The 26,162-nt window shown below is 45.5% G+C and overlaps 1 protein-coding gene across 2 annotated transcripts in view; it reads right to left on the reverse strand.

The window, feature by feature from the left end:
• Window positions 1-101: 101 nt before the first annotated feature.
• The window catches only part of arid3b (AT-rich interactive domain 3B), a 41,346-nt gene continuing 15,285 nt past the window's right edge, over window positions 102-26,162 (reverse strand). For both annotated transcript variants that reach the window (XM_072698132.1, XM_072698131.1), the window contains 7 exons: window positions 21,499-21,573; window positions 21,082-21,154; window positions 10,672-10,855; window positions 9,992-10,257; window positions 4,508-4,756; window positions 4,324-4,413; window positions 102-3,365 (listed from right to left, as the gene is read on the reverse strand). In XM_072698132.1, coding sequence (XP_072554233.1) covers window positions 3,181-3,365; window positions 4,324-4,413; window positions 4,508-4,756; window positions 9,992-10,257; window positions 10,672-10,855; window positions 21,082-21,154; window positions 21,499-21,573 — 1,122 coding nt within the window. In that variant the 3' untranslated portion in view covers window positions 102-3,180. The remainder of the gene's footprint in view (window positions 3,366-4,323; window positions 4,414-4,507; window positions 4,757-9,991; window positions 10,258-10,671; window positions 10,856-21,081; window positions 21,155-21,498; window positions 21,574-26,162) is intronic.

The raw sequence follows: 26,162 nt of genomic DNA on the forward strand, positions 1-26,162 counted from the left end.
CTCAGGGTACCTCAGTGGTACCTTGCTGGCTGGGGATTCAAATCGGCAAAAGGGAGGAAAAAAAAAAATACAAAAACAAAACAAAAAACGCAACACTGCAGTAGGATAAAAAGTTACTTTATGACATACATGTTAAGCCCTGAGAACCACATCCTCACATTAGTAATGTGAACAAAACTGAGTGTGTTAAAAATAACCTTTGGGGAAAGTGCTGCACTTTTAAATACACTTTACAAATCGGCACAAACCAGTTTCACAAGCATCCACGTGTGTTTGTTATTTGGCTTATCACAGATAGTAATAATGATAAAAAGACATATGCACAAACTCCACTGACGTTTCACTGGAGCGCCGCACACACAAAATGTTTGATATGAGGTATTTGGTGAGGTATTCAAGCATTTGCATATGTAATTGCTTTACATATATCATGGTATATTTACCTTTTAAAAAAAATATATATAAAATCCAAGCAAACCACGTAGAAAATGTTTGCAGAATGTTACCATTATGGTTACCTGAGCAATATCGCCTAACCAAGAAGAGAAAGACAGAAAGCAAGCAAACAAATACCCATATAACTAGCCATGGCAGTACCGTTGTCTTTCCCAGAGAAGGCGCGCCTCTCCTTGTAGTACAATGCCCACGGCACAACTTCATTTAACTAAAACCCACAAATGGCCATATTGTCCCTAAAAACAATAACTCCAGTCTTCTGTACTGAGGTAGGTGGGCAGGTCAGTTCTCTCCATTATTAAGAGAAGCACAAAAAAGCAACACACACACACACACACACACACACACGGCATTATTTTGTGACATTACAACCCAGCGAGGTGGGTCTATGCCATCCTGAAACCTACTTTATGCAGGCCTGAGTGAATCTCAACAGGTCAAAACTACAGAAACACACTCAGCCTTACACAGCATCTTGCTGACCTGCGTGTGGAGATTACAGACCAGTCAGGGTTGCACCGGAGACACAATCCAGGACTTCAACGTGCCAAAGGAGCAGGGAGATGCCCGTCTCTCAATCTTAAAAGCCAAAACGTGCGTTTTTAAGTCGACGAAGGAAAAGGAGTTCAGTAAATACGCCTCTGAGGAACAGCATCACCAGAGAAAGAGCAGCAGCCATATCGGGTTTGCAAAATGCAGCTTCTCAGCAGTTTGATGTGCTCAGTGGCCAGTGGGAACCATCTGTCCATGTGCAGCTGCACTAGGGGCAGAATCACCCCCCCCACCCCAAGTCATACTAAGCATCAACTCCGGAAAGCCACACAGCTGCACAAACTAGAACACACACACACACACACACACACACAAAATTATAACAGTTAATAAAATGCACACTGACATCAAATGACACCAGAAGGACCACAATGAGGAGGAAAAAAAGTTGACCAAGCAGGGCAGTTAGCTGAGCTACTGCATAATGTTGACCTTTAAGTCCACTGCATCGGCACAAACTGCATTATCCCAAACGATGACACCAAGTGATATCACACGGGGGTGGGCAGCAGGTCCCAGGGATGATAAAAAATTTAAATAAATGGGCTGGTCTTTGGTATTCACTTACACAATAGTCTGAAGATGACATCAAAAAGTGGAGGATTGAGCTCCACCAGACTGTAGCAGAACCAGACGTTTCATTTGTGTAACATCTCACATTAATAGGGGCACATTCCTGATGAACATGTCCACTGCTGGATTCTTTCAAATGTCCAGAAATTTCAGCAGAAGTGATGTGTCAGATTGCCAGAGGTATTTCTTTGCATGGTCTTATCCAGCTGTACATTATTGAAAAATTCTCTTTTTTTCTGAAAACAGTCCACAGAGACAGCTCGGTAATTCCTGAGACACCACCTTTACCAATATGGAAAGGCAAACCTGAGGTCAGAAATGTATGAACGGTCACACACAAATCCCTGGTCCCACCACGAGACGAAGATCCTGTCTTGAGCTTCAGATATTTTGATGTTTTTCCCCACATTTGTAATACACGGCGTAAAAACGCATGGCACCATTTTAAGCATTCCTCCACCCTATTGATGATGATTGACAGACGCTACAGGAAGGGACAGATGAATGGATGGATGGATGCAACAAAGTCTAAACGGGCATGACATCATACGGACGGGTGTCTGTAACCCCTCCTACTAGGCCCTTGCCAACCCGGCATTCCACCGTGATTTGGTAGGTTTGTGTGTAACATCTGACTAAATGTCCTAAATGTGAAGCTTTCTGTTCCTTTAAAACAGCAGTGACAAGATTCATTAGTATGTCCCCCAGTAATCGCTGACAGGGAGCTTATATTAGGCGCAATATGGTATTGCATCTTGAAACTCCAGTGAGCAGAGCTTTTCAAAATATGGCTACCTAAAACAGTGCCTGCAGATTCCGGTCACAGCAGTTCTTCATTAGAGGTTCTCGAAACACTTGGACAACTAAGAAATAAGGGGCTCTACCTCACTGAACTCTAATGGGTTTATGCAACTGGAATCATCTGTGCTTCTGCTTAGAGATTATTTTGAGCACTTAATGGGTAGATGAAGGGCAGAGCATAAAGAGCAAAAGATCCATTTTTAATTATATAATTAAACGATCACTCAGTTAGAGCCCCTTAATTTCAAGGCTAAAATGTCCTGAGCTGTTATTCTGTACAGTACTGGCCAAGGATTATATTCTGCTGATATAAGAGTAATTAAATATAAAAGTAACCCTGTTATTTAAACACAGGTGTATCATTGTCCCTGAGGTATAGTATAGAAGGAGTATTAGACTAAAACACTCTTATTTGAGGTAAAGCAGACAAATGTGTTAAAATCGTATATTCTAAGGAAATAAATGGCAAAACTAAATAAAACTTCAAGTTATGAGTACCTGTCGTCAATTTTGGCTGTACAGTGAGTGTTTACTTTCTGCTGTAGTGAGCTTTTCAGAGTGTGTTGTGTACGTGTGTATGGAGTATGTGTGTGTTTGGTTCTTTGTTTGTGTATGCAAGCAAGTATAGAGCCTGATGTCCACAGGTACGCCCAGACTATGTTGACAGGGGCAATGAGGTATTTGTTGTGCGACAGTTTCGTTTCCATAAATTCAGTTGATCATTCAGAGAAATGCGCGGCTTCTCAGCTGGGTGGCACTGTACCTCAGCCAAGGGTCAGCTGACCGGGCTGCCCGTAGCTACGGAGAACCACTAGCAGAGGGCTCAGCAGAACTGGGCCCCTTGGAGGAGGAGGAGGATGCAGAGGAGAGGCTGGGGCTGTGAGCAGAGGAGAGTATTCCGAAAGCCCCAGCGGGACCAGCAGGGGGTGCTGTTGCTGCTGATGTGTTGACAGCTGCCACAGATCTTTGGGCAAACAGCATTCCTGTTAGAGGGAGATATTTATTTAGTGATCAGTGATCATTGATGACACCACAGCACACAGTGCACAACAACGAAACATGTCCCCTGCATTTCACCCATATGTGGACGTCGTGACAGTTGGCCCCTGCATGATGTAGCATATTTTAATAAAAAGATGAAAGGGAAGCAGCATCAAAACTCATTAGTAATTATTGTTTCATATGGACTATTCTTAGATTAATATGTTCACTTAGGTACAACTTGTACTGCCTGAGGACTTCTAACACTGATAATATTCCCAGTTTTATAGTGTAGTATTCGGGAATGTAACACATATGCAATACCGTGCAAAAGTCTTAGGCAGTCAAAAGAAATGTTTAAAGCTATTTATCCTGAGTAGTGAGTGCATATTTGCTCAGAACAAAAAAAATAAAAAATAAATTTTTTTTTTAAAAACTATAGCGTTAGAAAATATGCAAATTAAGAGTAACAATAGAAACTAGTAAAAATTTCTTCTGTTCCCCAAAAAGTAACTAATATCTTGCTGGATGGCTAGATGAACACCGCTTCACTTCCCAAACCTCTCCTCAGGGGCACCTCAGCCATTCCATGTATTTATTAAAAATGTCAGCTGATTTAATAAATTTAATTCGTTAAAAATTCAATGAGATATTGGTTAGCCATACTAGACGTGCTTGTGGTTGAGTCAAAAAATGTATGGGTGTATTGGATGGATGCTGGAAATAATGGGGCGACTTTAGCTGAGGTTTTGAAATGGCTAAGCTAACACACTTTGACAGGCATGTCAGTTTTACTCCAGTATGAAGGTAATTTAAACATTAAGCTGCATTCAGACAACCACTCGAGAACATTGCTGCAAATAGATCTGAGAGTTAGTTATACTCATTGTATTTGAGAATAATGAGACTAAAAGGCTTCTGGTGTCCTTGCTGCCATCTGCAGGCAGCCTGAGGTATTACCGGAGTAAAGTGTGCCATTGACCTCCACAGACACACTGATGCTGGCAGCTCCGGTGGAGGTGATGCTCAGCGCCAGGTCCTGCTTGTCTTCTGAAATGGCACGGGGGGGGGGGACAATATGAGCACGCAGGGACAGACCAGGAGCAGGAGATGCATGGTGGGGGGGTAGCGAGGGGGACCTCACCACGGCTGGCGGCGCTGAGCTGCAGCCCCATGGGCACCTGTGACGCCATGGCCAGCAGGTTGTGCTGCAGCGCCTGCTGCATGAGCCGCTGCTGCTCCTCCGCCAGCCGCACCATCTTGCGCTCCGGCCCGTCGCCAGTCTCCAGCTTGTCGCGCAGCTGCTCCAGAGTAGAGGCGCGTGCCAAGTGCTGCTGGCTGAGGGCCATGGCCACAGGCAGCCGGCCGGGAAGCATGGAGAGGGGCGCCTCGTCTGGTCGGGGGGGTGACCGAGGGCCCACGCCACACAATCATTGTCATGCTCCACTGAAGCAACTATGCATTCAATTATAGCCGCGGGTATTTTACTCATTTTTAGCTTTTGTCACACAAAGTATTGACATATAATGTTCGGGTTTGAAATGTTCATTTCAATTTCTGCTACCAGTTAGATATTGAAATGCAATTTCTATTTTCCCCATTAACTCAGTTATGTCCCTGAACAATTCTAGTAAAACGGGGATGATAAGTTTTGATGGTATTAATGAGAGAGACAATGCAACTCTATTTCCAAAGGGGAGGGGATTCAGAAGACATAAATAAAATAAAATTAGGTTGATTGCAAACAAAGACTTGAATTTATATGACACATACAAAAGCAAATGGAGATCTGGGCCTCAAAGTACCCATATGAAACGAAGACCTGCTCGACCTATCGCTAATCAAACACCAGGACGACCAATTCCGCATCTGGAGGAAATTAAAACAGAGGCTCAACCCGATGTGAAACACAGCTGGACAGCAAGGGGCTCATAGAATTAATGACCCGGCTGGGGGCGAGCGGACCACTGAGCTTCCTGAGCCAGCTTCCTGTAAGCTAAAGTCATTAAAGGTGCTGACCCTAAGACACACTGGAACTGGGAGGAGACAATAGCTGCATTTTCGAGTCGGTCCAAGAGGGGGCAGGCTTTTACAACAAAACAGATTCCAGAGCTCTATGACTGAATTAGAGAAGACGCATTTTGAAAAAACACCAGTTGAGAATAAACCAAATAAACGTTAATCCAAGAAATGTGCCATTTCAAGCTAAACTAATTGCCACAATAGAATTATGGTAGTGAACTACAGCCCCACTGTGTCATAAGAACATAAGAACATAAGAACTATACAAACGAGAGGAGGCCATTCGGCCCATCGAGCTCGCTTGGGGAGAACTTAACTAATAGCTCAGAGTTGTTAAAATCTTATCTAGCTCTGATTTAAAGGAACCCAAGGATTCAGCTTGCACTACGTTATCAGGAAGACTATTCCATACTCTGACTACACGCTGTGTAAAGAAGTGCTTCCTTAAATCCAGTTTGAAATGTTCTCCCGCTAATTTCCACCTATGGCCACGAGTTCTTGTATTTGAACTAATGCTGAAGTAACTATTAGGTTGAACAGCATCCAAACCTGTTAGAATCTTATAGACCTGGATCATGTCCCCCCTCAGTCTCCTTTGCGTGAGGCTGAACAGATTTAGCTCAAATAACCTTTCCTCGTATGACATTCCTCTAAGACCAGGAATCATTCTTGTGGCCCTACGCTGCACCTTTTCTAAGGCCGCTATGTCCTTTTTAAGATATGGTGACCAAACCTGTACACAATATTCTAGGTGAGGTCTCACCAAGGAATTGTATAATCTTAGCATTACCTCCCTTGACTTAAACTCCACACACCTGGAGATGTACCCCAACATCCTATTGGCCTTTTTTATTGCTTCCCCACACTGGCGAGAATGAGACATGGAAGCATCAACATACACACCAAGGTCTTTCTCATAATCAGCTACCTTTATTTCAGTAGGTCCCATAAAATACCTGTTCTTTATATTTCTGCTCCCTACATGGAGTACCTTACATTTGTCTATGTTAAATTTCATCTGCCAGGTGTCAGCCCAGTCACTAATTAAATTAAGATCCCGCTGTAGCTGCTGAGCCGCTAGTTCAGTATCTGCTACACCACCCACCTTGGTGTCATCTGCAAATTTCACCAGTTTACTGTATATATTGGTGTCTATATCATTTATGTAAATTAGGAACAAAAGTGGTCCTAAAATTGAACCCTGCGGTACCCCACTATGAACGCAGGCCCACTGTGACATCGAGCCTCTTATAACTACTCGCTGCTTCCTATCCGTTAACCAGTTATCAATCCAAGTCGCTACAGTTCCTAAAATACCTGTCGCTTTGAGTTTAAGTGAGAGCCTCTTGTGGGGAACAACATCAAAAGCCTTTTGGAAATCTAAATAGATGACATCATAGGCCTTCTTATCATCAACTTCCTGAGTAGCTTCCTCAAAAAACTCCAACAGATTTGTTAAACAGGATCTACCTCTCCTAAATCCATGCTGGCTATCCCTCAAAATGTTATTTGAGTCCAGGTAATCTACCATTTTCTCTTTGATTATAGCCTCCATAACTTTACCAGTTATACAAGTTAGACTGATTGGCCTATAGTTTGACAAATTACTTCTATCCCCTTTTTTGAAAATGGGCGTTATGTTGGCATGCTTCCAATCAGAAGGTACCACACCTTCAGATAAGGATTTTTGAAACAGTAATGTTAAGGGTCGGCAAATAATATCCCTCATCTCTTTTAACACTATAGGTAAGATGCCATCAGGGCCCTGTGATTTATTTATTTTGAGCTTAGCTAGGCTTTGCAAAACATCAGCTTCAGTTATATATATATTAGTTATAGACGATGTTGAATTAGTAATAAGAACTGGTAAGTTACTAGTGTCCTCGACAGTGAATACCCGTGCAAAACTATCATTGAACTCATTCACTATGTCAATGTCGTTTTCAATTATAAGACCCTTACTATCCTGCAGATTAGTAATTTCAGCTTTTAGAGCTCTTTTAGAGTTAAAATACTGGAAGAAACTTTTAACGTCATCCTTAGCCTCCAATGCGATCTTCCTTTCGACATTCCTTTTAGCTCGTCTAATGTCATTTTTTAATTCAGCCTGTAGATTTAGATACTCTTGCTTTATTATGTCATCATCAGTTATTTTCCATCTCTGGAACAAAGCCCTTTTCCTCCTTACTTTATACTTTATGTCCCTATTAAACCACCTAGGTTGCAATTTCCTAGATTTATTCTTGCTAGAAACAGGTATGAAGTCCTCTTGTACTTGCAATAATGTGCTTTTAAAAAATTCCCATGCCTCTTCAACAGTTTTGTTATTTAACTCCATCCAGTTCACGGTTTCTAGTTTTAATCTCATACAATTGAAGTTAGCCTTCCTAACATTATATATTTTTGATTTGGACTTTGCTCTTCGGGCACTAAACTTAACCTCAAATTTAACCATGTTATGATCGCTACTGTCAAGTGGTTCTAAAACATCTAATTTACCAATCCTGTCCTGGTTATTAGACAAAACAAGATCAAGAATGGCATCTCCCCTGGTAGGGGTGTTAACAAACTGAGTAAAAAAACAATCCTGTACTAATTCCACCATCTCAAGTTCATTTTCAGAAGAGCCAGCAACAATGTCCCACTGTATCCCCGGTAGATTAAAATCACCCATAACTACCACATCATTTTTATTGCTCATAATCCTAATATCACTGTATAACAATCTGCTTTCCTCAGCAGCTACATTGGGTGCTCTGTAACAAACACCGACAATTAGGCTATTTGAGTTTGTAGCATCTAATTTTACCCATATAGCTTCCGTACTTTTACTTATATCAGTAAGCTCCCTTGCCTGCAAGATTTCCTTTACATATACTGCAACACCACCTCCCTTCTTACCTATACGGTCTTTACGGAACAATGTGTAACCATCCATATTATATTCTTGTCCATCCTTATCACTCAACCACGTTTCAGTTATTGCTATAATATCATAAGAGTCCGATGAGATAAGAGCCTCTAAATCATGAATTTTATTCCTAATACTCCTGGCGTTTAAATACAGACAACAAAGGGTAGGCTTATTACAGTGCCTACTTATAATATGATTTTTTTGGGCTTTCCGTTTCCCCCCAGTTACATACTTAACTAACCTCCCTGCCCCCCCAGTCCCTAGTTTAAACATTCCTCAACTACTCTACAAATACGCCTTCCCAGTACACTGGTTCCCCTCCGGTTCAGATGCAACCCATCCGGCTTGAACAGGTCCCACCTGTTCCAGAAGGTCCTCCAGTGCCCCATAAACCTAAACCCCTCTTTCCTACACCATCCTTTTAGCCACGCATTTAATCTCCTTATCTCAGCTAACTTAGCCTCACTTGCGCGTGGCACGGGGAGTATTTCGGAAAATACCACCATGGACGTTCTGCTTCTAAGCTTATTGGCGACTTCTATAAATTTATCCTGCAGAACAGCCCTTCTACCCTTGCCTATGTCGTTGGTGCCAACATGCACCACGACAACTGGATCCACCCCAGCTGGGGCCAAAAGCTTGTCCACACGATCTGGAAGGTCTCCTACCTGGGCACCAGGCAGGCAAGACACCGTACGGGACCCTCTATCACGCGTGCACACATAACTGTCTACTCCCCTAATAATTGAATCCCCCACTACCACAACCTCCCTCTTTCTGGGGGGAGGGGGCTCCTCAGTGCCCAAGGGCCCACCTGCTTCCCCAGTCCCTTCCGGCTCTAAAGCTGGAAGCACCTGAAACCTGTTAGACACAGACACCTCAGGTGATGCCGCCTCTGTAACGTGTGTACGCCTTTTCCTGCGTCTACGACCTACGGTCACCCAGCTCTCTCGACCTCTCTGCTCTTCATTCTCCCTCCCCCCCGTTAGTGGCGTACACACCGTCTCCCTAAACGGCGTATCAACTAGCTCATCTAACTCACTGTTGCATTGGATGCGAGCCAGTTGCTCCTCAAGGTCGCGAACCTTGACCATGAGTGAGTCCACTAGCTTACATCGCTCGCAGATGAAGTCCGACTGGACACTAACGTCCAGAAGGGCAAACATCTTGCAAACGCAACACTGAGCTGGCCCCATAATTAACTAACTCACTATGACCCCGTACTCCCAGCCCAGTAAATTTATATAGTGTATTTAACTATAAAGATTAATTTGCGTAACAATAAATGCAGTAACGTGCGGAGTACACTAAAATAAGTTATTACTTGTGTTAAAACGGAACTTAATTATTATTTTATTAAAAATTTTAAACCTGATAAACTTACTACTACTTACCAGAAGAACTTCTGCCTGAACCAAGTATGAACTAAAAACAAGGCGAAATCGAAGTTGCTCTTAGTATATTTGTACAGGATTTACTGATTTTTTGTGCGTCTGATGTTAGAGGGGTTATCTAAATATGAACATGCTGATGAAAGCAGTTGAAGTGCTCTGTGTGTATGAATCCTGCCTTTTTAAACAGTTTCTCAACTCCAGTCCCCCCCCCCCCCCCGAAAAAAAAAGGTAAACTTCAGAATTTTAGCTGAAGAGCTTGTGGGAATTCTGCATGGGGATTGGACGATATCTCACCCACCTGTGACCTTTTTGAGCGATGGGCCAGGGGACGCCTGCAGCCCATTGGGCCCACCAGAAGCCCCGCCCCCTAATGAGGGCAGATGCATCTTAGGGGGTGAAAGGATGTGGGGGGCAGTGCCTGGAGACGTGGAGAAACGGTACAGGCCGGTGCTGTAGCTGGGGCGCCGTCCCTCTCGCCGGTTACTGTCAATGGCCGCCTGCAGCTCTCCAGGAGAACTCAGTCCTTTCTTCTCACACTCGTAGGGGTAGAGATACTTCATATATCTACACACACAAACACACGTGTCAGATATACCACACCAGTACTTTCCAACCCAGTCTGTGAAGAACCCACTGTGTCCACATTTTTGCTCTCTCCCAGCTCTCAACAGACCTGTCCTGGGTACTTTGTGTTCTTGACTGGCTGGGAGCTGGGAGGGAGCAAAAATGTGGACTGTCTGGGGGTCCCCAAGGACTGGGTTACGAACCACTGCACTACACGATTTCACACACCACGCAGTTTAAAATTTTTGGAATATAGTGAGGATTATCCAACACCGGGCTGCAGAACATAATTCTGTGATTGACTGCAAGGCAGACTACAGGAAATGCCTGCAGTTAAAGTCACTCCTTAGAAGGATTACAACTGGGCTGCTATAAATCAGAGTGCATTATTGGTAATTTCCCATAAGCACTTACTGCGTGCGGAGTGTAAAGGCCGCGCTGGTGATGGATGTGGGCAGGTTCAGGCCCTTGGTGATCTCCCTCCATATCTTCTTGTTGATGACCTCCACTAGGCCGCCCTTCTCGGTCACCAGCTTATAGAGCATGTAGAGGTCCAGCACCTGCTTGGCCATGATTGGGATGCGGTTGACGGGGGTTCCTGGGGGGGGGGGGGGGGGGGGGTACAGGAATTGGGGGTGAGCCATTGGGGAGATGTGGAGACACGGCGGTACCAAAGCCCAGTGGCGAGGGGGTATGAATAGTCAGGATTAAAACACAGCGAGCAGCTCTGACTCCGGATCCAGAGATGCTGTGTGGATGCTAATCCTCCAGGTAGCCGAGGACTCTGTGGGTGGGGGGTCCCTACGCCTCTATGATGAAGCTCAATTGAGGGGGATTGGCCTCCGTAAACCCCGCAGTGCCCCATGTGTCCGCCCCCCGGTGGCCATCTGTGGGGGTGGCGGCTGCTTGTGTGTGGTTCTGTTGGGGCGCTTGCAGGCTGTAATGTCAACCAATCCCACAGCCACTGCAAAACTGGAATAAGGCCGATTAAATGTTCCTTTTCATCCTAGAGGCTATCGGCTTCGGGTTGAGATTACCTCTGATTACAGGTTTTAATTTAACCCCACCCCAGCCCACAGCCTATAATTACCCCTGTTTGTTTTACTCGTCTGCTCCCTGTATGTGTGTATTGCTGCTGGGGGGGGGGGGGGGGTTGGGACACAGATAACACGGACTGTAAAATCTCCCTCACAAATCCACGGCTCCTTCCTGGCAGTCAGTTCTTTGGTAGACGCCTCAATCAAGTGGCTTGGAGGCCACTGACAGAAGCTATTTATAGGTTATCTGTAAATAAAATGAATGTGGCCAAATTTGGCCCTGGATGCCGGGAACAAGAAAATCGAAAGATTGTCAGCTAGCCAAATAGCTTACCACGATTAAGCAGCAAGTTTTAGTTTTAGTTGTTGAAACAGTGTGTGCCGTGTAGATTTTTAAGGAACAAATATTAGAGATAATATAATAAAAGTATAAAATCTGCAGTTAAGTAGTTCATCTCTTTTTTTCCCCCCAATCTGCCAAAACACGTTCCCATATGTCGAGATTAATTAGTGGAACTAATTTAATTTATTCCATTACTCCAAACAATTAGCCAAAAGGCCTTATTAGATTTCCCCCCCGTTTTTGCAATGAAAGACATTTTTTCCCTTTTAAATATATGAGAAGAGGAACCAGAGGGCCCTTAAATGACTGGATTGTGCATCTGAAGCTGACACGAACCACGGTAAGCGGCCTGCCCCCTTTATTTGCTAAAAGTCTCTGGTGTCTAAAGGAGCAGCCCAGCGGCAAAGTGCAGCCACAAGAAGTGGCCTCCCAACTCCTCAGGGTTTGGCTACCGCAAACACACACTGAGACAGCGGGGAGCTAACAGGCAGCCGTGCCTGAAGAGGTATCCACAGGGGCTCCGAGATCAGGGACTTTAATTACATTACGGCTGAGACTGCAATCAAACCACCCTCTTTGATGTGAGAGAGAGAGAGAGAGAGAGAGAGAGAGAGAGAGAGAGAGAGAGAGAGAGAGAGAGAGAGAGAGAGAGAGAGAGAGAGAGAGAGAGAGAGAGAGAGAGAGAGAGAGAGCTCACAACACGAAGCATCAGGTTTTACAGAATAAACATTAAACCAAGTATGCTGCCTGTATCAGATAAACTATGCAGGGTTCCAGTATGGAAGGTTCCATGTGGGGAAAGAAGCCAAAAAGGAGCCAGAAGAGAGTCTTGAGAAAGTTATTAAATAAGGCATCGCACATCAATCACACATCAACCAATTACAAGAGCAGCAGGGGTCAGAGGTCGACCAGAGGTTATTGATGTACAAATTAAAGTGTGGGTCAGCAGTAAGCATGAAGAGCGCCTTCTCCTCCAGCTTTTCGAAGTTCAACCCATCGCGGCCGCATGACAAGCTAAAGCTGAAATGTATCATCCTTAATTAAATTAATGCATGCATCTACATCCACAGCTGCTTTTCGGAACTGGAAGCGTGTTCATGAAGGAGGTTGGAGAGCCATTTCAATTAGAGATAATATAATAAAAGTATAAAATCTGCAGTTAAGTAGTTCATCTCTTTTTGCCAAATAGCTTACCACGATTAAGCAGCAAGTTTTAGTTTTAGTTGTTGAAACAGTGTGAATAGCTGAATAAAATAAAGCTGAATAAAAGCTAGGCCCGTTTTTCTCTGCGCAGACTTTGTACCAAATTGTTAAGCGAAAGCAGATGCAGCTGATAATGATCCATTGATCTGCCATAACCACGGAGTGACTACAGACTGAATAGACGCGTTATTGGAGTTAATGGGGGGGGAGGGGCGCATCAGATGAACAGCTAACACACTTTTTATATTAACCCCTCTGAAAGTGTGAGTGCGCTCATTGGCGTTATTCTTATGCCGCTGTATTAAAGGACACATTTAAAAAAAAAACTGTGACACTGTCATATTAACTCTAATGCTAGCTCATCTGGTTCCAATAAAGCAGCTTTGCAATTACACTGAGAGGCCAGCTTCGCATGGGATTGGCTCCCCGTATGTTCGGATCACGTCACTGGCCATTAGTGTGCTACTGAAACGGCCTCTAATTGGCCATGTCGCCCTGTGGGACGGAGCCGGGCGGAGTGATTAATGTCCTTCGGGGTCAGAGGTCGCGGACTCGGGGAAGTCTTGTGAACGGCCCTCGAAGGAGCAGTTTCGCTTTGAACGGGCAGCACTTGCCTGTCTGGAGAGTTCAGGGAGCCTGAGCAGGGCTGTGGGTCAGGCGGCCCTCGGCCCAAAGGGGATGGGTACACCCCCAGATCAGAGGTCCTCGTGCAGCGGTGAAGTGAAGGTTATGCGCGAGATACCAACTAGGGGACCATGAAGATAAAAATAATAAAGAGCTGAATGTTAGGACAGATGAGATGGGAACACGGGCACTAATTATGGCGTGGCGTTTGAAAGTGGACCCCTCCCCCACCCCGCCGATTCTGAAATACTCTTCCTCCCTGTAAAAACAAGGTCATTACATCTGACCCCTGACCTATTTTTAGAGCAAAACAGCTGCCTACATTAAAGACCGCCCTAATAAATCAATGCATCGGGCCCAAGCACCAGGACGGCAAATTAAATATCCAAGAATTCACATTACTGGCATTCCTCGCATTATCGGGAGAGTGTGGGGCTGTCCTGCGAGGACAGATTGGCCACAGGAAGCAGGAAATGAAAGGTTCCGCAGCCCTGCAGTATTTTCACACAGCCGTTACCCCTAACCCCCCCCCCCCCCCCCAAGTGTAAACGACGTTGCAGGAAGCCACTGAGAGGAGACATTACAGACCCCGTGAGGGAGTCAGGCAAAAACAAACATTAATAAAATTCCGAGAACTACAAACTGACCCCCACCCACCCCTCAAGAAATGCTCTGCCCCAAATTCACCTTTATGGTATTCTGGTACGACTTGCTGTTTGGGGGTAGCTCAGCATGCAGGTATACGGTAAACAGACCACACGGTGACCCTGCCGCTGTTAAAAATCAGTCGGATGGTGACCAATTACAGCCACGACTGGCCTATTGATTGGTGCAAAACAGCCAGAAATCAGCACCCGCCCCCACTTCCCAACATGCAGGGCTTGTGTGGCATGAGAGCCCCACCCTCTCAGACTCAAACCCAAACACCATGGCCATCAGCGCCAAATCACTGCCTAGCCCCGCGCAGGCGGCCCAGTCCCTGTGCCTGTTCACATATAACAGTGTGGCAGTAAGTGACAGCACAGCCAGCCAGGCAAGTATTATTTTTAATGTGAGCTCAGTCACATACATGGTAAAGCTCACAGACGGCTGGCAATTGACCGTCTTTGGAGTGGGAATGCTGGCCCCTCCCCTACTGCTCAGGCTTTTCATATAAAGTGTTAAATAATGCATATCTATATTTAGCTCTTTCAATTGAGTGCCACAGTAGGGACTGTTCATACGGATATGCAGGAACTTGCACTGCTGCATCGCTCCCCTTCATGAGCAAAATGGCCACCGACATTACAGCAGGAAATACTCAAAGAAAGCTTGCAATCATGTATTGTACTACGTATGGGCATTATTTGTATCAGGAAATCAAACACACACACACACACACACACACACAAAAAGGACTAATCCATCCGACTCGACAGTTGCCACATCGCGGCATGTGTCAGCTTCCCAAATATAACCAACACGTGATACTATGAAAATGAAACAAACACAGAGGAGCAGGCTGGCGCTGACGGCTGCATGTGGGGCTCAGCACCTTATCCATGAAGATCCTCCCCGACGCCGTGCGGCTCTGACCGTGTCCAAACCCAGCAAGACAGCCACTGGAGATCAGGGTGGCTTTCAGACTCTAGCCTATCAGATTAAACCTGGTTCTTTAACAAAACAAAAAAAAAAAATTAAAAAGAGAAATGTGACACCCATCCCTCAGGCAACTCTGGGGGGTCACCTGGAACGATAGGGAGGAATTAAAAAGGTTGGACCACGTGAAAACTGAGACAGCCCCTTTAAGAGTAACCCAAGCCTGCTCTATCCCCAGAGGTTAAATAGGCCCCGACTAATCTGACCTTAATCACCAGTACCATCACACTGAGGGGGGGGTATATGGCAGTACCGGGCGACAGCCATGGAGATAAAGCGTGTATGAGCAGCAGATAAAGGGGGGGGATCTCTACAAACCAGCCACACCACCAGCAGCCCATGCCTGTCAGGAAGTGATTTCCGTTTGCACGGCTTCATGCCCATTGTTAACGTAGCTGGCACTAGTGCTTTGCCACAGCTGTCACCAGGAACAAACAAAAAAAAAAAGACCTAAAGGATGTTTTCATGAAGAGCGTCTTCTCCTCCAGCTTTTCAAAAGTTCAACCAATCGCAGCCACACGACAAGCTGAAGGTGAAATGTATCATCCTTAATTAAATGAATGCACGCATCTACATCCACAGCTGCATGTCGGAACCGGAAACGTGCTCATGAAGCAGGATGGAGAGATGGTGTGCCGCCATCTGCCCGTCGCCCGCGGGCGGCAAGGAGGCCGGCTGGCTGGCCGGCGGTGACTGGCACCAAAGGCACTGCCGATAGCCAATCAAAGCTGGGAAACCCCTTTACGTAAGGATGCGGAGTGAAGCCCTGTGTGTACAGAGGGCCCCAGAGTTAGACACCCCTAAAGAGGAAATGCACTAATCTACGAAAAACAGCATTCGAGAGAAACTCATGATGCCAACACGTGACAAAACATATTCTTTATGGGAACACCAACAAAATAGATTTTTAATTAAATTAATAAAGTATTTCCTCAAAAAAAAAAAAAAAAAAGGTTTTACTATTAATGGCACCCCAAAAAAATGGGAAATACAACTCACCAAATTTAAACTAGATATATTCACCTTCATCTACGTTTTAAGAAACTTATGACATCACTTCCGGATGTTAAACTAGAATATAAAAATGAGGTGACACACAAGCAAAAACCCTTTGTCATCCAGCACCATGGAGAAAACAAAAGAGCTGGCAGTTCAAAACAGACAGATGTTCACAGACCTTCATAAATCAGGTAATGGCTACAAGAAGATCCACCAAAGCTTAAATGTACCACTGAGCACTGGCAGGACAATTATTCAGAAATTCAAAGGGTATGGAGCAGTTGACAACCTGACAGGTAGAGGACGCATATGCATTTTGCCCCCCAGGATAAGGGGGAGGTTGGATCCCCCCCCCCCCCACCAAGAATAACCACGGAACAATTGCAGGCCTTGCAGGCATCTCTGTTGCGCCAGGTTTCCAAAAACACCACCAGACACCACCTCTATCAAGCTCTTTGGAAATGTGGCAAGACGACAGTATTCTCTGACCCCAAGACAAAGAAGCCGGCGCTTGCAGTTTCTGAAAGGTTATTTGAATTACGACTGAACAAAGTGGTTGGGGACAGATACAGCACTGGGGTGTTTGCTGCTGAAGGTGGGATGGATACAAGGAAAGGCACCTGAATTGAGGAGCAGCCAGACTGTCTGTACACAGCCTAGAAGCATATTCCCTGCACTGGCCTCTTCCAGACAACTACAGAGCGACTGCCTCACAGATCACATACAACTCATTTCTAAATGCTTAATTATACAGATTATGAATGGAGTAGGACATAAGTGGCCATTTCTTTATACATATTCATAGATGAGAGTGAGAGCAGTTCAACTGAGAATGGCTTTTTAGCTGTGGAAATAGGGTTTGTACTTCTTCCTACCATGACCTAGTCGTACTAAGTTCAGAAGAGAAGCAACTTCACCTGATGGCGCCTCGCTGATGGTTCACCCCCAACCCCCAGGGCCCTGCCCACCCGCCCCCAACCCTATTATGAAGACGATCCACAAAGAAATCAATGTGCCATGTGACGGACAGATAAAGCCATCAACTCGGCTCATCAGGAGCGCAGTTTTTGGGCCTGCCGAGCGGGATCAATAAGCCAATGGAGGTGGCTCCGTGGGAGCGGAGCTCAAGACTCCGGAAAGGAGGAAGAGGAACGCCATATGTCAACGGGCGTCGAGAGAAATAGGAGCGGCTTGTGAACGCCTAACAAGAATCAAATCCATCCAATTGCAAAACAAATGCGCAAGTGCAAAACTATATGAATTGCCAGTCTCAATTCTCAGCTATATCAACATTGTACACTTATATAATCTTTCACAGTATAGAGTATCGCGTATCATAGCACTTATAAACCACCCCATTGAGGAAATGACAAACAGATGGAAAGCCATAAGAACTTTCAGCGTATTGAGGTCAAACCAATGCACATACTTAATATCATACAATTATGTATATCTGACAAAGGGAACCGCCTATCCATCCATCTTCTAACCACGAAGCCTAGTCAGGGTCGCTGCCAAAGAACAAGTTTATTTCAAAACCTCTTACTTGATGAACAAAGATAAAAGGCACTGATGGTGAACGATGCGTGTGAGAGTCTTACAAAGAAAAGTCCCTAACATAACAGTGTGTGTGTGTGTGTGTGTGTGTGTGTGTGTGTGTGTGTGTGTGTGTGTGTGTGTGTGTGTGTGTCTGTCTGTCTGTCTGTCTCTCCGGGGGGAGGGGAGATCTCAGGTGATTTGTGGCGTGGATGCAAGACAGCTGCTTCTCTCTTGCTGTGCTGGCAGGACAGGAGTCTCTGCTACACACTGGACCAGAACCCACTCAGGCTGATTGATTAATAATGCAAAACCTGCCACGACCTATAAATAAAACATTTTAAATAAGTAACACTGAATGCTCTAAATGAGAGCCTCTTTCACGCTCCTAAAAGAACTGGGAAGGTGGTTGCAGTAACCAAACGACGGGGTTCCCCGTCCCTGTTTGTCCGTTTTCACCCTATGGATTTATGAACGTCGTCCCTCCATGGAGCAGAAGAGACTGAAGTACGCCTTAGGTCACCCCCCCAGCCTCCACTAATCGTCCCCTCCCAACCTGAGGCACGCGGCTCTCTCAGTCTGTCTCTGCTGTCCATCACAGCGCCCATTTCAAAGGCTGTGCCCCAAATCTCAGGAGCTCATTAATCATCCTCATCAGAAACCAGGGGGCCCCTTGATACAGCCTCACTCTCTGGGCTCCTAACCCCCTCCCCCCCCACCCCGCCTCACCTTTCTCGCGTTCTGAAGTGTAGCTGGGCTACCCCACCATCCCCAAACAGTGTCACATTTCGGCAAGAAGCCCACAGCACGATGAATACAGAGAATGAGTGAGGCAAGGGTAGGAGTGGCAGAGGACTCCGCCGTGCAAATACCAAAATACCAAGAAGAAAGTAAAGACTGGGAGACAAATAAGATTTAAGAAAGCAACAAACAAAATATAAAAGCTGACCATATGCCTCCTGGACACTAAGCACTGGTGCTTGGTTGCATGATGTCACTTTCAGAAAACCCTCCTGACATCTCCGCAGAAAGGATCAAAGGAAGCTACTGGGCCTGCTGGCCATTGAGATGTGAAGAATGATTTCCATCCTGCTCCCACGCGAAGCCGACCCTGCGTCACCTTCCTGCCCCCCACGAATGAGCCAGGACTTCCTCTCTATTCCAGAGACTCAATAGGCCCAGTATGATGAGATGGGGGGGGGGGGGCTATGCATTAAACTGATGTCCAAATGACTAATATCACGACCATTTCATATCCCGCCTCCCCGCTTCCTGCTACTCCAATTTCAGTGTCACACTATCAATGTGTCCATCACACACAGTGCCATTAATCATCTTCTGTCAACGCTGCCGTCTCCTCACTCTGCTCTGCCTCTTTTATACCACGTAGTAAAGTGTTTCGCGGCCTGGCCTGTAGCCCCCATCCCTTCCCAATAGCCCCGAGGGGACTTCTGGGGTGCCGTGGGCAAACAGTCGCCCATCTGCTGGATTCGAACCTTCTGAAAGAGGTTAATGGCTCATTAAAATATTTAAGCTCGATGGCAATTTACGGTGTCACTCGGATTACAGGTACCCTGACCATCGGCGCAGGTGAAACAGTTTAGCGTGGGAATTATTTTTAATAGCATAAACGGCGTTTAAAAAACCAATTTGAAAATTAAAACAAAAAACGCATAATATGGATATAGCCTTTGTGAAAAATGGGCACCGTGTCCCACACAACATGGTTGTTACATTACAGAAAGAAGCCCATTGCAACAGACCTATTATAACATAACCATGGAAACCGTTCTTAAAAGTTCAGTCGTGTTTGGGGAGTGTCACATTACTTGTGTTACATGTACTAAACCCAGAGTACATTTACATGTCATACACACATATTATCTGGTGTTTTTTGCCTACGAAGTTGAGCAAGTCCACAAGCCAGAGACCAGGTTCCGAGCTCCACAATACAACAAACCAGAACAATTGTGTCAGTGTACTGGAAGAAAACAGGCCTATCATCCATTACCAATAACAGTAAGACTGGGACAAACATATACACAATGGGCAGTTTAGAAATAACAATTAACTTGGTTTTTCGACTGTGTGGTGCAGTCTGTGTGTGTGGGGGAAACAGCTGCAAACATGCAAACTAAAACAATTCTGATTATTTGTGCTACAATTTAATGCAGGGCCACTAAGGACTAAATGATGAGCCTTTCATGGGGGTGTTTGGCATCAAAGATCTTACATTAATCTTGCATTACTGCAACTGAGACCTTGATTAAGGAGAAGGATCATCCTAGTGGCATTCAGAAGTGACGCAAGAGACCGGGAGTAAACGGTGGCTGTTCCTTCAAGTCACGGGGAAGGAGGAATGTTTACCGTGGAAGCCACACCTGGGACAGCACCGCTAAGAGGATTACGGCCCAGATCGCCATCTCTGGAGCTTAACTTAGGGGTTTCAGCAGAGAAGCACTTGGATTCCTCCGTACGACCCCCCGTCCCAATTTGATACCAAGACGCCTTGAAGATAATTTGTTAAATCAGCGAGCAACCACCAAACCAATAGCAAAAAACCACAACTATTCACTACAAACAAAAATCATTACTTTAAAGTTGCATTTACTCATACACTTATTGGTTAGATTTGACTTGATTAGAGGTTTCTTAATTAGGTCGACTTGGGACGAGGCCTCTCGCATGTCAAATGCAAAACCTTGCGGAGACGAGAACAGAAAACCGAAAGCAAATAAGAGGGACTGACCAAAAGAATCAGACGCACCGATAGAAAAACTGCCATCTACTGACATGTGTCTTCCAGATGTCAAGGAGCACCAAGTTGGGAGGGAAGGGGGGCACCGACAATGGAGCTAAACAAATTCACCCGGGTGCCATTATAAACCAGCCCCAGTAAATGAGCACAAGACATAGAGCTACTCCGCACACTCGGCAAGCTCAAAGACAATGCTGATTAGTATCAAAACCGACGGTCTAAAGCTTCTGGAAACACCAGTTCTTCCAGAGCTGCTTTCACAGCGGTCTACTGTCGCTAAATATCTAGGTCAAACAAACCCACGTTTAGAAGCCACACGTGAAAAACTCCCACTACAAACAAACAGTTTAAGAGGGCGTTTATCAGCTGCCAATATCAAGTGTCAAATTCTACATTCGACAGGAATTTCTTGAGCAGAATAAGCCATTAAAAAACCAGCCCCATGGCTTCACCACCAGGATAAGATAAAAATAGCAATTTTATGGGCTGCTAATACTTGGAAGAGCAGATCTGAAAAAACAGGGTTTGGCTTTTACAGAAAAAGCCAGAGAGTGAGCAGCAGGATGGTAAAGAAACCAATGCTTTTTTGCTTCTTCGAGTAACTTTCCCACATGCGTCATACTATCAGATGGTTTCCACGGCTACCATCAAGTTAGCACAGCGGACAGCTGGCCTCTCAGACTCACCTCGTTTTTGCATGTAGGTGAACAGGTCGTCCAAAAACTCTTTGCGGTTTGGGTCATTGTCCAATTCATATAGCTGTGGAGAGAAGGGACACAGATGCAAATCTGAGAGCTTCTTACTGGAATACTTCATAGAATTTGAATGTTGAGTTATTGACAGTCTATCATTCTGCAATCTTCAGGAGGACCTGGCCCTTGGAAAAGCTTCACAGTACTCAAGTAACATCCATGCCTGATATACTGCATGAGGACAGATTAACAACAACAAACCCATGTAAAGCACCTTGGGGTGAGACTGTTGTGAAAGGTTCTATATAAAAATAAATTCAACTGAATTAAATAGAAAACGCAGCCAATGTGCCCACAGCACATGCTGTAGGTCGGCCATTGGAAGGGCCGATTCGTCTTCTAGGGCCATACTTTGGCAAAGTCTCTGGACGCTTCTCCTCTTCCTCTGCCACCGTCAGCATCATCATTCCAGGTCGCACTCCCATTCTGCATGAAGATGAAGAGGGACAGGCTAAGCCAGAGCCTCGTTTGGACAGGTCGCACACTCCAGGGACAAGTGGAATTAAAAATGAAACAGTGCAAAAGGCATCTGGAGATAATGCATTGAGTTCCTTATCAATTTCCAAAATACTGTGCTCATTTTCCCCATCCTGCTGAAAAATATTTGAAGAATGAGAACTAACAGGACATTTACATCACATAACTAGTAAATAACACATTGAAAGTATACTTTTATTAATATAAACCCATTAACAGACTGTCTGGCATTCAAAGTAAACATGATGAAATTAATACAAAATCCACATTTAATACAAATCCACAACTCAAGAGTGATCTTTGCCCAAGTCTTTTTGCAACTGACATATTAGTTAAGAGGTGAATTTCATGCAGCTGTTATGCTCTCGGGTTCAACACCAGATCTAGGCATACGGCTCCCAAGCAAGGCTGCCGCTTCCCAGACGTCTACGGTCAGCCTGTCACCTCCAGGACGAAGCTGCCAACTTTGTGTTACTTAGTCAGCTCCTGGCTGTTGTTGCTGGGCTGCCCTTTTGTAAACATATGCATGAGTAAAGGGGATATGTTGGCCCCATTGAGAGGCCTGGCTGCAGGGGGGAATGAAAAGGCAGCCGTTGTAAAGCACTTTTATGGGACTTTTCCTTCCTGTTCCCCTTGACAGGCCAGATCACCCCCGGAGGTCCCCCAGGGGGAGACGGAGGACCAGTCCCTGGGCGGAGGTTCAGCAGCAGCAACAGCACCATCTAAACACTCCACCAATGCCTGTATACTGTACACAACCCAAAACTTGATTGCTTTTCATTCAACCTGGGTCCTTATTAGACTTGGCTGGATTAACGTTGCCATTAAGCAGAAAGAGGGAACTGGTTTAGACTGGTTTTGGTCATAATGAGACGTCGAGAAAGTGCTCCCTGAGGAATGTGAATTTGACTGTTCTCTCTACACTTATGGAACTTCCCACCTTGACACGATCAAATGATCCAGAGCAAATCACAGCGGCACCACATTGGCTTTCCATTATGATCAATAACCCGATCAACACTTATTTCATAACAACGCTGGTTACCCCGAGAAGCCTTCAGCGAGGCCAGGGTTTAGATGCAGCTCTGGAACGCAACGTGGAACACGCCCGTAGCCTCCGGCTAGGCCGACCTGTCAGGAATTGCCATTAAAGAGCCCGTGCTGACGGGGGCGCCGTGGAGACGACGCCTCCCCATAGTGAAGCTCTCGTAAGAATCACGTACGCAGACTGTTGCCGCACGCAAGCTCTAAAATTCCTCAAGTGTGTCAGGAAGCGGTGGTCTGTGAGCTGCCCTCAACATCAGCTGTGGTACAACGGCAGCCCAGAATGAGGCTGGAGTGTGGCACGCACAGCACTGCAGGGAGGGACAATGACTCCATAAGTATGACTGCTCTGTGAAACCAAGGCCAGATGCACACTTCCTGTCCTCTGTCATGTATCTGACACGCATTTCCACATGCAGTCACAGGTCCCTAAGCTTCCTCCCTCTCAAATGCCACCCAGTCCTCTGATCTCCCACCCCCACTATTCATTCCCGCACCATCTCCATGTCACCCAGACCCCCTTGCTGAAATCTGCGCCATTGTCGCTTTTAATGCCCCCCCCCCCCCCATTGCGTAATACAGTTAGGTGGCTCATCGTCCAGGCCACAGAATGGCTAATTGCGTTACTGCCACGCATGACTGATTGGAGGGAAGCCAATTAAGGATGAAAATGATCCATCTGTCACGGGGTAACGGCGAGGAAACGGCACGCAGCTGCTTCCATCGACACAGGCCGGCAAGGGATCCACATTCGCATCTCGGACGGAATCACACCGGGTGGGACTGAAAGATGGCGAGGACAAAAACTGATGAAAGGCTGGCCAGGGATGGGGGATGAATTCAGCTAGTTTATAAAGGCGTTTGAGAAGACACCCATTTGACCAACAGGACTGGAACGGTATCAAACGCCAGAAACCGGAAGACATATCAAAGCATTCTAATCAAATGATCACATCTGCATTACTTCAGTGAATGTCTTAACCAGAAGCCAGCAGATAAATAAAATTATACTATAATCAGACGGCCCAGGGGAAAGGCTTCATTCGTAGCTCCGCCAGTCAGGCAGTCTGGTGTTAGGCTGAAAACAATTTAGCCGGAGCACAGGGGCACATTTTAAATTGGCTCGTTTTCAAAAGTTATTAGCAATTGTAGGCTGTTAAACTACCGGATGTTACGGGCGAGTTTAGAGCACGGTCCGAAATTAGCACCAGACTGCAGGATAAATGCAGATGGCGATCAGTTCAATTTTACCAGGTATATTGGTGGAGACTGACATTTACACGATTAGAAAGGGGTGAAAAATACCTTGAGAAACCCAAAATAAATGTTCAAATTCAGCGGAGAAATATAAGGGATTCCAAGTCAAACACATAGTTTTAACAAAATAGTGAAGATGTCATGCAATAAGCACATATTGCATACATGTCTTGTGCTGGCCAACATGTACAGGATCAAAATGAACTTAAAACGAGCACGTGTCACATCCCATAGGTCTGAAAAGCACCATCACTGCCGTCACTGTGACATCTCCTCCAGGGACAGGACAAATACCTCCTACAACCTGGTTAATCTTTCCCAGGAACCCATCAGCAATAAGACATCCAATATAATTAACAGAAGTGTGCAGGAATAGTTAGCAGAAAAGGCACATATAAAGTAACCTATGTGGTTCACAAAGTATAGCGTTTCAGAACCTGGCAAGACACCATTACTGTGTTTCCACCAAACACGGAGCCGGTGTTGGTGCCAGTGCTGGGCTGGTTCTCACTTGGTGCCCTTTGAGAACCTGGCCGCGTTTCCATCGGTTTCAAAAAAGAACAGAATGGAAAATTTTACAGATGGAAGTAAGAGTAAAGTTGATATGAATTCCATTTTTTTTTATACATTTATTTTGATCTGTTTCGAATTTAAATTTTTATAAGCTGCAGAACGAGTATGACCTGTCTATTGCCTCGGTTATAGATTGAATTTTCCAGGAACGGGGAAGGTTTGGATGCGATGGCCCGTCCCACTTTCACTGACGTTGTGGTGCCAAATTCTGAGACCGGCTTTTCTGTGGTGCCGGGCTGGATCTGTTTTTTCTGGCCCGGGGGCAGTTTTTTTTTTCTGGTGGAAACGTCACAACCAGTTCCGGCTTGGAAGTCCAGCACTGGCTTCAGCAACTCACTGGTGGAAACGGGGTCGATGTCAGTTAACGACTGAACCAGCGACCGAGGACCGCTGTGTGTCGTCACTAGAGCACAGAACACCTTTCGTACAATAGCACCCCACCAGCCTATTCCCAGAGGGTGGGATTTCCAACGAGGCACAACTCCATGGTTCTTCATTGGCTAACATGGGCACAGAGCACCAAGGATTCACTAGGCACTGTTGCTTCAAACATGTGTAGCTGCAAATAACCAAAGGAAACATGGAGGCAAGCTCTAAACAAGCAAACAAACAAGCAAGCAAACAAGCAGGCAAGCAAGCAAGCAAGCAACCCTTTTGCAAAGGAAGAAGTGCATGCATTATACAACTCCCGCCCCCACCAGCAGGGTGGGGCGTTGTGGACAAACCCACAATACCACATTCGGGGAATTTCAGTGTGTACATAAAGGCGGTGAAGTCCCACGTCCCTGTTCTTGCTTATCTTATTCCGCCAAACTGCGAGCTGAGAGATAGCAGGAACCTCCCAATGCAGGGGCCCCTTATTTTACGTGGTACACGCACAGATTTATTTTCCCTCAAGTCAAGTGTGGCACAACACAAGAACAATGCTAATTATGGCAGCGACTGCAATAAAGAGAAGCCCTATTACTTTGAAAGAAATAAAGCAAAGGAATTAACAAATCAAAATTTTGTTATGTTGTTTTACATCAATTTCAGTCTGTGGTTTAATTTCATTTCAAAAACATTCTAGAGTTCATACGAGTTCCAGCCTGGCACTAATGAAATGTAGTCGTCCGTGTGGACAGCAGAGAGTATGTGAAGAATGTAATCTACAATGCATATAAAAAAAAACTGGAACCGAATGACTGGGGATTAAGGAACCGAGAATGAACAGGAGAGCTGTTCCTGTGCCCATGTGACCCATGCGGCGGGAGGGGGGGAGATAAGGAACTGAGCCTGGTGGTTGAAAACTTAAAATACTCAACATCAGAAAGAGAGCTGGATGCAGGAAGACTGGAGGAGATTTCACCAGTGTGCTTAAAATAGATGATTCCTAGAGAGTCAAATAATTATAGACCATCACAAGAATTATCACAGGGAATCAAGCTGAACAAAAGAAATGGTTTGCTGAGAAGAGACAGGGGAGGAGTGAAGAGAAAAGGCCACAGTCCGCACAGAGGGGCACGCAGTTACTCGCCCGTCAAGCAGCCAGACAATCTGGGAGGGAATGGGGGGGGGGGCAGAGATGAGGAATTAAAGAGGGAGCGTAGGGCCAAGCAAGCCCATACCTCAGTATACTCGCACCACACCTATGCTTAACTATCGGCAAGAAAAGGAACGAACGA

Source organism: Paramormyrops kingsleyae, chromosome 13 (assembly GCF_048594095.1).
Source record: "Paramormyrops kingsleyae isolate MSU_618 chromosome 13, PKINGS_0.4, whole genome shotgun sequence".
Classification (NCBI taxonomy): Eukaryota; Metazoa; Chordata; class Actinopteri; order Osteoglossiformes; family Mormyridae; genus Paramormyrops; species Paramormyrops kingsleyae.